Raw genomic sequence first — 12,603 nt, 5'->3', positions numbered from 1 at the left:
TCAGCATAAAATTGTCTTTCGCAGTTCTCTTCTTTCAACCTTGCAAAATCTCATAGGCAGCGATATTTCTTGGAGAAAACCTGTGATTTCTCTCCCCTTTGGTTTACATGATGAGCACGACCCGTGGGGCAGAGCTGGGAAATGGGCTCATTTGGCGGGTCCAAAAAAAAACCAAAAACCACTCAACACAAAACGGTCTTGCTAAGCACTAGCATGAAGGTCTGTGTGATTTATAGATTGCTCTTAAAATATCAAAAGGAGAATTAATAGGGGCATTATAGCAACAGACGGCGGCGTAATGAGCGCGTCTATAACCACATGAAGTGACGGGGGCTCGCCAGCCCCGCTCCACGTGAGCGGCACCCGGGCAGCGGGCGGGCGCAGGAAGGGGTAAGGCAGGAAGGGTGTGATGCCCCGATGGGTGTGTGCGGTATTTATGGGGTGATGGAGTGAGTTTGCAAAGCTGTAAACTCCCCCCTCCCCTCACATCACACGCCGGGTAATTGGCGGCTGGTGAGGAAGCCGGAGTTTACAAGTCCTGTCGTTCCCGAAAGCTCGGCGGAGCAGTTGGGTACCTTTGAGTGACCGTGCTGCCCGTCTTCCCCCTGCTCCTTAAAACAGCCTGTAAAATTACTGGCTGGCTTGCCGGGGCTCACGTTACACATTAAAAAGAGAACTAATTTGTAGTCTTCCACTTCAAAGTAATTTGAATAAGGGATTTGCAAAAGTAAGTCTAAATCAAAAAGTAGAAAAAACATTAACCTAATACCACGGTAGTAATTAGTTGTGAAACTAATTAGCATTTAATGGCAAAAAAGTTTCCCACCTGCATAATGTGTTGTCAGAGGGGAGGGGGCACGAAGGAATCTGAGGCTCTGGATACTTTGATATTGCTGTGTTTTAAATCAGTGCACAAAGTGCTTTGAAAAAAAATCTTTAAAGATGGCAACATTCATTTTTAATTAATAATTAATTTAAACATTGTCTTTTACCATTTACTTCAAAACATTCAAATAATGTGTTTAGCTTTTCCAGTGATTGTTTGTGCAGTATTAATTATCTCTCCCGAAGTAACGTTGCATGACACACTTTCCGTCTCTCACAGACGGATTCATCTCCAGGCAGTTTTAGTCACAATTTGTTATCCTCTGCCTGTGACCACGCAGGGCTGGCATGAGGGAGGAGTGGAGGGACATGACTTTTCTCAAGAAACAAGACTTCTCCCAAGGGTTTCTCCTGGCCTAACAGACAAGGATGAACGTTTATGATGTTGTGTTAATCCAAGTAATTATTTTTTTGCAAGTTCAAGGCTAGTGTAGTTCATGCACTTCTCATTTCACCTAAGGTTTCCTTGTCTTTGAATAGACTGAGAGGATGGAAAAATAACCGAGTTGAAACAGGCTAGGACATCTTCCAGAACTGTGCATAGCTGTGGCCTTTGTTGCACTTAATAATCATCTCTTAGCACATTGATACCAAGGTGAGGGGCACAGAACAAATAGTGGAAGAGAGGAGGTCGGGGGGAGTGATGCCTCATTTTCATTATTCACCAGAAAATCCAATTTTCTGTTGTAATATGGAAATGATTGTTTCCTGAGTGTTTTCATTTTCTCAGAATTGATAATATATGTGTTCTCTGCTGAACATTTCTTTTTGCTTAAGTAAAATGTGGCCGGGTGATATTCCAATACCAGCCTCAGAGCTTCCCCACTATAATGTGTTTCTAAGTAGTTGGAAGGGATCTAAAGGCAGAACACCATTCACACGTCATAGGGTTTACCCTGTTTACTAAATAAAATCATGAGTCAACAGCGACTTCACAGACGCTGTGAAACCTTTTTATTTTCCGTGCTCCTGCTTTGTTAACAACATGTTCATTTTTTTTTCTCAGAACAGATTTCCTTGTCATAATGCAAATTATTTTTTAAACAATTTCAGTGTATTGGAAGAAACCAAGTTTTAAACTTTATTGTAAGGTTTAAAGGACCTTGTTAACATGACAGCTAAGAAGTCTAACACTTTAGCTGAAGTCTTATTACCGCTCATTCGTTTCCTTTTTATGACACATTGAACCACAGCTAGGGTGGGTTTTTTTTCCCTTCTCTCTCCCTCCTTTTGAAATACTAGAAAGTAGTCGCATAATTACAGCTTGGGGACATAACACTTTCATCCTGATATGCTCCAAAGGTAGCCACAAAGCAAACTACTCCATGCTGTGTGCACCACCAGAACTCAGTGGCTTTAAACAACAGTCAGCTTTATTAAAAACTCCTCTGTTCCCAGAGTGGACAAACAAAAGAATTACTCAGTTGTGAAAAGAAGGGGAATCTGTGTTCAGCAAGGTTATTTATTGTTAACCCCTTCTGGAGTCCCAGGCATCTACTTAAAAGGAATGTTCTGAATTTCTGCTGCTGTAAAAACAGAAATGGGAAACCCTTTCTTTTCTTTGCCTTCTTTCCTCCCCCCCTTTCTTTTTCTTTTTGCTTAACCCAGCATTTACCTTTTCTGTAATTCAGCAGACTGGATTCTTCAGTCTCTAAAGGAAGTTTTCCTTCCCCATTTTGAGGATTTGGTGAGGTGGTAAATAGAAATTCAGACTTAACTTGAGAGGATATGAAAGTCTCCCTTTGCCTTGGAGATTATTTGAGCTTATTTATTGTAGTCGCTCAGAAATGTTTGAGAAAAATCACAGATTTGAGAAGGTTTCCTCCTCGCATGCCATTTTGTGGTTACAGCTGACAGAATACACAAGGAGTTGGAATTTTTTGGTATTGTTTTCCCCCCTTCGAGCTCTGTCCCTGGGGGTTGTATTACCCAGATAACCTCCTCATTTAGGGGATGGAGATTTTTCGAAGCTCACTGTCTGATTTTTGTGCAACACGGGAGGTGCTGGGAGAGGCTGGTGTGACTCTGCACCCTGTGGCTTTGTGGCCCTCTCTGGCTTTGTCTCACCCAGGGTCGAGCAGAGCTTTTCATAACTTTGTTGCTTCTCACACCTCAAGTTTTGTTTTTTGACCTCTGGGAGTCACACCAAACCTCAAAGAGAACCTCAGTTAAAACCACCTTGTTTCACCTGGTTTCATAACAAAACCAGAAGAGGGGCAGAGTTTGCTTTGGAAAGGTTTGGGGGTCTTTGAAACACAGCACTTTGAGTGATTGTGAGCACAGTGAGCCCCTGTTAAACCTGCTGGCACCTGAGATGGTGTGGCCATGCATTGGGACACTGGGCAGACCAGAGAAACTCCAGTCCACGTCCCAAGGCCTCTCCGCTGCATGTGACATGTGCTCTCCTCTCCCCTTTGAAAGTTTCCCTTCTGTGTTTTCAAAAATAATACTTCAAAAAAAATAAATAAGCCCAGCAGCAGCAGCATCAAAACCAGAAAGCAAAAAAGCAAGACTTTGACATTAAAACAGCAGTAAAAAAGATCACTGCCATAAAGGCCGAGTAGCACAGGCTTTATTGGGCTCTCAGTGCAGCCGCTCTTTCCCCCTTTTTCTTCTGTTTTTCATTTCATGTTTTCTCCCAAGTGAGGGGCCCCACAGCCTATTCATAATACTTAAGTTTTTCTAGTTGCAGGTATTCAGCATAGTTTAATATTCACTGAGGCCATGAGCTGCTGGGACAGGTAGCACATGCATACCTCCAACATGAAAATCTGCTTGCAAGACTTCTATATGTTTATGCCAATTTTTAACCTCTGATCCTTGAATTGTCTTCTTCCAGTTCTTTTCTTTACCCCTCCCTTTTCACTAGTTAGGTTAAAACTGTATGAGCTGTGCTCTCAGTGTGTAATTTTTTCAAAACCTACGTGACATGCTGAGGAACCTCTTCACTCCCAGAGATGTGTTGATAAGATATATATTAATGGATTTGAAGGGAGAAGGTGTGTGTGTACATGGATTCTGCATCACTTCTCCCCAGCGTTTCTTTGGATGAGTTGGAAGGTGCAGTTAATACTTAAGTATTGATCCAGCACTTTACAACTCAAAGTTGAAACAAGCAGGGACTTGAAAGGCATTCGCAGCTCACATTAGAATTGTCTGTAGTCAGCAAGCTGGATGCTTCCTAAACTGATCCGGGCTCAAGCCTAAATAAAGAAATAGGGTACAGGGGTACAACTGGCTCACTTGAAGTAAGCAAGGCTGGATTTGGTCTGTCTGTGGATGCTGAGTACATTTTCCCTGCCCAGTGATTTATCCTTGCTGTCTGTCCGTGCAGTGGAGTACAAACAGTGCTGTCATTCCTATCCACACAAAGCATAAAATACAATGCAGCTATTTTAAATCATACATTTTAAAGCAAAGCTGTGCAAGCAGAGGAAAAGTTCTTACAGTGAAGGTGTGTGCTTCGGGTTGTGTGTTCTTGTTGCATTTGTGAAAGGGTTAAATCAGCCTGCACAGAGAAAAAAAACAGGAGTCTTGGCGGTGGATATCAACTCAATGAGAGACAGAGTGGGACTTGAACTCATTAACACTTTATTTTAAGGGATTGCCTACAACATCAATTATTTAGGAAGCAAACAGGGTCTCCATCACTGTGTCGCATTATTAATACTTGGTAATGTCAATAAAATCCTACTTTCCTATAAAGTCCCACCAACAAGACACTATTGACTCACATGGCTACTTTACATTTCAAAAGCTGCTGAACAAAAAAAAAAAAAAAAAAAAAAAAGAGGTAAAAAAAGGTAATTTGTATTTGTATAGGATTTGTTGTAAATATGATTTACGAACAACATTTTTCAATTGTTATCATACCCGTTTTGAATGACCAAGCCCTATTCCCCTGCGGGTTATTCATGTGCTTTGCTGTAATGAGAAATTTGGCAGATCTCATCTCTTTAGTACATCCTTGTGCCCACCATGAGCTGAGGATCATGTTCTGCCTTGTTTACAGCTGACAGTGTTATTATTCTCGTTAGGACTGTGCTTTCTTATCATATTGTTGTGTTGAGCGAGCCTTTTCCTCTCTGTTTGTGTTTCCTGGCAGGGCTTTTCTTCCCTTATTGACAGTTTGTAAAAATATGCATTAATTTGGAGTTTAAAGCATGTATCATGGTGTCTCTTTGCTGTGTTTGCTTGAAGTTGATTAATGATAGAACCTCACTTGGGGTCGTCCTCTGGAGAGTTGTCTCACAGGTTCTGCATGTTAACGAGAGATGCTGCACACCCAGCGAGGATGATTAGCCCGGCCCGCGCCGCGCGGAGGCCTTGGCAGACCGCTGCCTTCCCCTTCGGATGCATATTCCACTTATTTATCCAAAGATCATATTAACTTAATGTGTCAGCTGAGAGCATTTTCTCTCTATCCCAAGATAGAAACCCTATCGAGGTGCTCCTCCCAGAGTGTTTTCCCGGGGAGGCTGAGTGCTGCCTGCCTCGCACAGCTTTCATGGAATCTTTGAATCATTAAGCTTGGAAAAGCCCTTTAGGATCATTGAATCCAGCACTGCCAAGCCCACCACTAAACCAGGTTTTAAGTGCCACATCCACGTGTTTTCTGAAGGTTTCTGGGTGCAGTGACTGCATCACTCTCCTGGGCAGCCTCTTCCAGTGTTTGGTCACTCTTTAAACGAAGAAATTTTTCCTAGTATCCAACCTAAACCTCCTGTGGGGAAACTTGAGGCTGCTTACTCTTGTTCTGTTGATTGTTACCTGGGAGATAGCGCTTGGCTTGGCAGCTGTGGCCAGTACAGACATTGGGGGGGTCTTCTCCCTGGTGACCTGGAGCTCTCAGACCTGGCCCTCCAGGTCTGAACCCCTCAAACCACCTCACCTTTCTCCCCAGACAACCTGAGCTGTCAAAACCATCTTTTCATGAGCAGCTTGCTGATTGTCTGTTGTTTTGTTTTCCCAGGCACCCCGTGCACGTCAAAGAAGAACCATTGGACCCAGATGAAAATGAAGGCCCACTATCCTTAGTGACAACAGCCAACCACAGTCCAGATTTTGATCACGACAGAGATTATGAAGATGAACCTGTAAATGAGGACATAGAATGAGTATGTCTGACATCGTTATCCTGAGAATGAAGATTGGAAGAACACGTCAAACTTAGCTGTGAAATCTCTCCATTATTGTACAGTCTGGAGGATTCTCAGTCCACTTTGACAACTATGAAATATGTTAACTCTTAGTGCCATCAAGTATCCCATTTGGGAGTATTTTTGATTTTTCTACTTTTTGTTGAAAAAAGGAATTTGTACTCTGTGCATTGGATGGACTTGTTTGGTACTTGGGATTTTCCTCTCTTACAGTCAACATCAGTGTTGTAAATTTGCTAAACTGATTCACTTGCATTTAGCAGCCAGCTGTGGACTGCAGGTCCTGCCAATTTTGGACACTTGAGGACATCAAACTGAGCATGTACACCTGAACTGCAGATCAAGTCTTTGCCCAGATTTTAAGGATTCCAATGGACAACATATTTGCACAGTACTGCATGTTGATTATCACTGCCTTTACTCCATTTAATTTTTTTTTTTGTTTCATTGGTTGGTTACCTTTTTTTTTTCTTTTTTTTTTTTTTTGCTTCCATTTGGGATGGGGAAGGCCTGTGTGTGCACGTGTGTGGGTATGTGTGTGTGCGTGTGAGCGTGTATATCGGGGAGGGGTTCAAAGAAAAAATTATCCCAAACTTTTTAATGTATTGCTTTTATTCCCTCGCCCCACTTCTCCTCTACCATTTTAAGTTCTGACCTCAGGCCTCATCTGGGCCCAGGGCCTCTCGGAGGCTTCAACGTTTTCTGTACTTTGTGATGAATGTTAATAGGTGTTTTTATTATACGAAGCTGAATGTCATTGAATTGTTTGTAGTTTTTTCTGTCATTCATTCCAGTTTCCTTCAGATGCCACCATGTTTTCTTTAGCTATGGAAAACATTCCATTTCGGTGTCTCCTTTTTCGTTGTTGTTGTTTTTTGAAGAGGTCCCAAATGCTGCACGATACATGTGGAAGGGTTGTCCAACGGAGAGAGAGGAACGAAGTACTGCAAGAATGAGAATGAATGACAGATGAACATAGAAACACTGTAGGAAGCAACACAGATTCATTCCACAAAGCAGTATTTTTAATATATTCTTGTTTTGTTTGGGTTTTTTGATTTTTTTGGCGTTTTTTTTTTTTTTTTGGCAGCAACGGTGAATATTAGCAAATGCCACAAAATTGAACAGCACAAAGAAACATATGCAGCACCAACAGAGTTCACTTTTAGTAGAGAATGAATAGTACAGTGGCAGGTTCTCGGTTGTTTAACACGAGATCTAATGGGTCAACAAATCATTCTGGAATATCTAAGATTACCGAGATGGGCACCTAAACATTTATTATTACAACTTTATTTTTTTTCTATTATTTTTTTACATTTGCATTTGCAAATAGTGGTTGGAAAGATGACTTCCTTAAATTGTTACCGTTCGTGGTGATGTTTCAGGGTTGAACATCAGTTCAGGATTGCTTGGTGGTGTTAATCTGTTTGAATACAAATTAGATTTCAGATTGAACTTGTTACGGGAGTTAATAAGGACGGGGCCCCACTAATGCTAAAGTGTTAATTTTCAGCTGTGCAAATCCAGTACTGCAGTTAGGATTGTTATGCAATATTACACCAGCCAGTATGGAAACCTCGCCGGAGGAGTCGGGAGAGTTGGGAGAGAATTGGCGCCGGGGCTTGTTAGGCAAAACTGGCAAAGCTCTGCAAAGCAAACACGACATACAAAATCTGTTGCGATAGGTCAGTAAACCTCAGTCACCAAACACCTAAACATTTTCATTCTGCAACCACTTCTCCGTCACTCATTTATTTATGTAGGACTGTAGCTTTTTTTTATTATTTCGAAAAGCCTTTCAGAGCTTAATTTATATTCTTCTTTGTACCTTTTTTTTTTCCTAAAATTACCAAAGATATTACACAAAGGTAAATTATGTTCTCTGTTATATGCTTTATCTTATGAAGCCAAATATCCTCTTATTGTTGATCAAAGGAGGTTGAAGAATTTAGAGGGAAATGACAAGATGTGGGCTATTGCTAACCTGAGAGGGAAACTGCTCCTTTATTCTAGAAAATTTAGAAGGCCAAGTAGATGTCTGAACCAAAGTTACTTTTTATTTGCAATTCTTTACAGTGACCAAAATGAAAGTCTGTAAAGAGGAATCGAGGAGAGCTTTTGAGGTTAAAACTAGGAATCAGTGTTACTGGGGGAGCTATGAGAAGGGAGCTGAAGAAAGCAAAGACACAATTATTTCTTGGAAAATTAGAGTATCAGATAAAGGAGACAGTTTAACAAAACACAGAAGAGAACAGAAAAGCTCCCACAATTTAACTGGACGACATAATGGTATTTCTAGAATTAAAAGAAAAAAAAATTGTTTTTGGTCTTTGGTTCTACAGATTGTGTGCCACTTCTGTTCCGGGACTGTGCTGGGATGACTGCTTTAATTTTGGTTGATCTTGGCACATTTACTCAGTTTTGTTTAGTTTTTGGTCAGCATTTTTCATAAGGAAATAACACTCCTGTCCACTCATAAGCTTTGGTACAAGAAATTTTATTGGCAGTTACTTTTATAAAACTCCACTCTGCTTTCTGTTTCAAAATGACAAAGAAAAAGAAAAAGAAAAAAAAAAAAAGAAAAAGAAAAAAAGGGCAGTCTGTGGTCATTTGGAAACTTTTTTTTTTCTTTTTTTTTTTTTTTTTAAAGTTTTGGTTTAAATTATATCCAGGCAGCTTCGTGACGTGCCGGCGGTAGCCAGACAGGGATCATGAGAATTGAGCTCTGTGCTTCGAAACTGAGTGGTTTGCTGGTTAGTTCGGTATTCAGAAGGGGGATAAAAATCTGGTAGATTAGTTCATTCTCAGCATGTGTAGCTAGACATGAGTAAAGATAACAGCATGAGAAACTGTTAGTACGCATACCTCAGTCCAAACTGTTAGGGAATGAGTAAATAAAAAATACATTTCACTCAGTTGCACTTAGTTGTATGTCTTGCATGCTTAGTCTAAAGACTGTAGCAAAAATAAAAAAAATTAAAAAAAGAGAAAAAGAAACAAAAAATTAGAGTTTAACATATCTGGCAGGTGTTGCAGCCTTGCAGAAGAACCAACTGAAAATCTCAGGCTTTACATCAAGCAAACTTCACTATGATTTTTACAATTCTGATTCTGTATCCCTTTGGATATACAGTTGCTTCTTTAGGGAGGGGTTTATTATGTTGTACATATATATCCCACTGTGTCTGTGTGAGCCTTTGTCTTTCGGGGGGAGGGTGGGGAGGGAGGAAAAGGTGGAAAGGTCCTTTTTTTAGATATCATTCCTCAAAAGGAATAAATGCAGACCTGTTTGTCAAAACACCTTTTGCTTTTTGTGCAACTGCTTTATATTAACTATACTAAAAAATAGCTTTGAAAAAAAAAAACTACTGTATGTAATGGAATTGCAGAATACGCTGCACATGTATTTTATTTAGTTATCCTTGCTTTAAGAATATTGGATGACATTTGCTGACATGTGGGAGAAAATCCCTGACTTTTTTTTTCAGCTTTTAAATTGTAACATAGTTGACAGATTTTTTTTCTCCTGTTATCATTGATCGAAGCATTTTTGTACAGTTTTTGTGTTTAAGCTGGTTTTTTTGATACTTTCCCACCCCTTCTGTTATCTTACCACTGCCTTTTCTGGCTGTCTTAAACAAAGTTCATATATTTGAAATGAAAAAAAAAAAATCATTTAAAAAAAAAAAATGTTTTTCTCCTGCTGCAGTAAATATTTTGCATGATGAATTCCAGGGTCACACTTTCAAAGTTTATCAGTGAAGTAGTGATTAATAATGGGGAGTGTCAAACTATTGAACTTTTTGTATAAAAAAACAAAAAAAAAACTTTACAAGGTGCCAAGATGTAAAGACAATTTGTTACATGTTTTTTTTCTCAAAGAAAAGCGTACATTATGAAAGTAGTACCATGTATCAGGTAAATCGCTGTCAGGAATGAGAGTCAAAGCCTTCCTTGTCCACAAAAAAAAAAAGTTTGTAAATGTAAAACCTGTTAGGTTTCTGCATTCAACTAGAAGTGAAATGAAAAAAAAATAAAATCAAGGCTTATGTAGAACAAGTGACCACAAAAAATATGACCTTTTTTGATTCTCACTCGCAAGAGTCCCACTGCAGGTCCTGCACCTTCCCTTTCCTGGAGCTCAGCTTTGGGGAAAGACTGGGGCAGGGATGCTGGTTCTACAAATATTGCAGATCATTAGATATTTTATATATATACATACATAAATATATATATATATAAAGTTTTTTAAAATAATTTTGAACTATTGTAGTTTTCAGATCGCCAATAATCTCACGTTCATTATAGCATGGAAAAAAAAACCAAATCCGAACGTGTTTAAACTCTTTTGAAATCCTTTGGTACCTTTGGTTAATGAACTCAGAGTGATTTTTTAGATGTTTCAGAAGTCATTTAGTATTCTAGTCTTGCGAGGTGAATTTGCAGTTCAGGACTGCATTCTAAAGGGCCCAGAACAGGTAATCAAGTATCTTCTACCCATAAGCCTTGATGAAAATGGTACAGTCCAGACTGTTAGCATGGTGCTTCGTGTGTATGTGCTGCCAGTAACAAGATTTTTTTTTTTTTTTTTTTTTGATAAGGCATAAAAGAAACTCATTCCTTACATCAACTGTAATTCCATCATTCCATGTCTGTTGATACAGACAATAAAAAATGTTGTGTAGTCAGTACTAATTACTGACATTATAGCATTCTCAAATGCAATAAAAATGCTGGTTGTTCACACTGGTAATGCAAGTTGCCATGTCCGAAGTTCTTGTTTTGTGTTCCCCCCTCCTCACAGTGGCTCTGATGTCGCATCCCATGGTCCCTGATCCTTGGGCACCTCATCCAAGTCCCAGCTCATTCATGGATGGACAAATCTCATCTCTTCCCTTGAGTGTCCCCCAGCCACATCCAAGTACAAAATATTTTAGTGGTGCTTTGATGGACAGCCTGTACTGAGCACTGGAAGCAAGGAAGGCAATTCCAGGAATTAATTCAAGGAATTAATGCTCTTTTCCAAGGAAGTCCTTCAGTTTTTCCCATTGGGGTCACAGGGGGTTATTTGCTTTCTCATTGGAGTCTGTTTCAAAGGTTGACGGAAGGGGTTGGGGTCTTCATCCTGCAGCTCCTTCCCAGTGCAGCGCCCTGGTGGGAATGGTGCTGCTGGCTTTGGGTGGAAGGGCTGGGAATGTGCACTGCACCCCTGCCAAAAGGATCCACCCCTTGGTCCACAAAACTGTGAGGAGCAAATTCCCAAGGGACACTATCACCTGAGACAAACTAAAGGAAAAGCTCACCTTTTTCTTTCGAGTAAGCACACACTTATCTTCCTCATCAAGTTTTGTAAAGAAAAATAAAATGTTTAATAGCTAGCATTAGCAGCAAACTGAAATTTCAGAGGAGAGATTTTTCATGAATAATTCATTAAAATTTCACATCTGCAAGATTAGTCATCCAAATAAAATGCTAATGTCAAAAACATGCACCGTCTATAATATTCTCATCAAATCTTTTTGCATATAATGATAAATGCTTAAATTAGTACAAATGATTTTATAAAAATATTCTATCATAAAATTATACCAGATAACTATTTTTTGGGGGGATGGGGAGGGGAATCTTTGCACACTCATTATAGTGTGTGTCCAAATGGTATTGACTGGTAGATTTTAATCAAAGTACAGAGAATACAAATTTGGCCCTGCTTGTGATTGGTGCTCTTTCATCACTAGTGAGATTTCAGTAAACTGGAGAGGATTTGTGGGATTAAATTTTCCAAAGTCACGGGCAGAGGGGATTGAGCCAGAAGGTGATGTTTGGTCAGGGATGTTCTGCATCTGTAGAATGGGGGCAGTCAGCTCCAGGGAAGAGGGGCTGTGTCCGTGGATGAGCCCCAGCAGGACCCTCAGCCCTTCCCTTGGAAGTGTTCCCACCCAGGTCACCAGCAGGCAGATCAGGGTCTACAAAGACATCACAGATGAACTGGCTGTTCCACCTCCCTCATCTGACCTCAGATGATTTGGGGTTCCAAATGTCACATTTGTCATCTTCTGCCCGTGGCCTCGTGTTCGTGGGGAGCTGCTGGAATGGGTGTCACATGCAGCTTGTGCTGAGGAGCTGGCACTTAGCTGAGGAGCAGGACCATCATTTCCCCTCCTGTCCCAGTCAGTGCTGCCTGGAGCAGAGGATGGGAATCTGGCTCTTGGCCACCTTTTGTATCATCTTTGTATTATTAATCACTTTTCTCCTCCCTGGCTGCTCCATCACGGAACATCACACAATGCCTTCCTACTCCACCAGCAACAGCCAGCTGGGAAATACCTTTTCCAGGCAGAAACGCTGTTTTCCACCACAGCTGAAAAGCATTTTTATGGGCAGTGGTGAGGCAATGCGTCTCTGAGGAATTTCCAAAGAAAACTGGAGCCTGTGAGTAGTTGTTCTGGGTTTCTCCTGTCCCAGAGGGGAAAGCTCAGGAGCTGGAGGCCTAGGAGGACACGGCAGCCGATGTGCTCCTTGCACACCCACCTGCTCCCTGCAGATGATCCCATCA

The 12,603-nt window shown here is 40.7% G+C and overlaps 1 protein-coding gene across 22 annotated transcripts in view; it reads left to right on the top strand.

Moving 5' to 3' along the window:
• FOXP1 (forkhead box P1) overlaps positions 1-10,791 on the top strand; it is a 379,651-nt gene extending 368,860 nt beyond the window's left edge. For all 22 annotated transcript variants that reach the window (XM_014251620.2, XM_014251617.2, XM_088062033.1 and 19 more), the window contains one exon: positions 5,858-10,791. In XM_014251620.2, coding sequence (XP_014107095.1) covers positions 5,858-6,002 — 145 coding nt within the window. In that variant the 3' untranslated portion in view covers positions 6,003-10,791. The remainder of the gene's footprint in view (positions 1-5,857) is intronic.
• Positions 10,792-12,603: the final 1,812 nt, after the last annotated feature.

This window comes from Pseudopodoces humilis, chromosome 13, assembly GCF_049639895.1.
Source record: "Pseudopodoces humilis isolate 2021_Gansu_Grassland_sample_001 chromosome 13, ASM4963989v1, whole genome shotgun sequence".
Lineage (NCBI taxonomy): Eukaryota > Metazoa > Chordata > Aves > Passeriformes > Paridae > Pseudopodoces > Pseudopodoces humilis.
The sequence above is the reverse complement of the archived record's forward strand: the minus strand, read 5'-3'. Positions and strand labels throughout refer to the sequence as shown.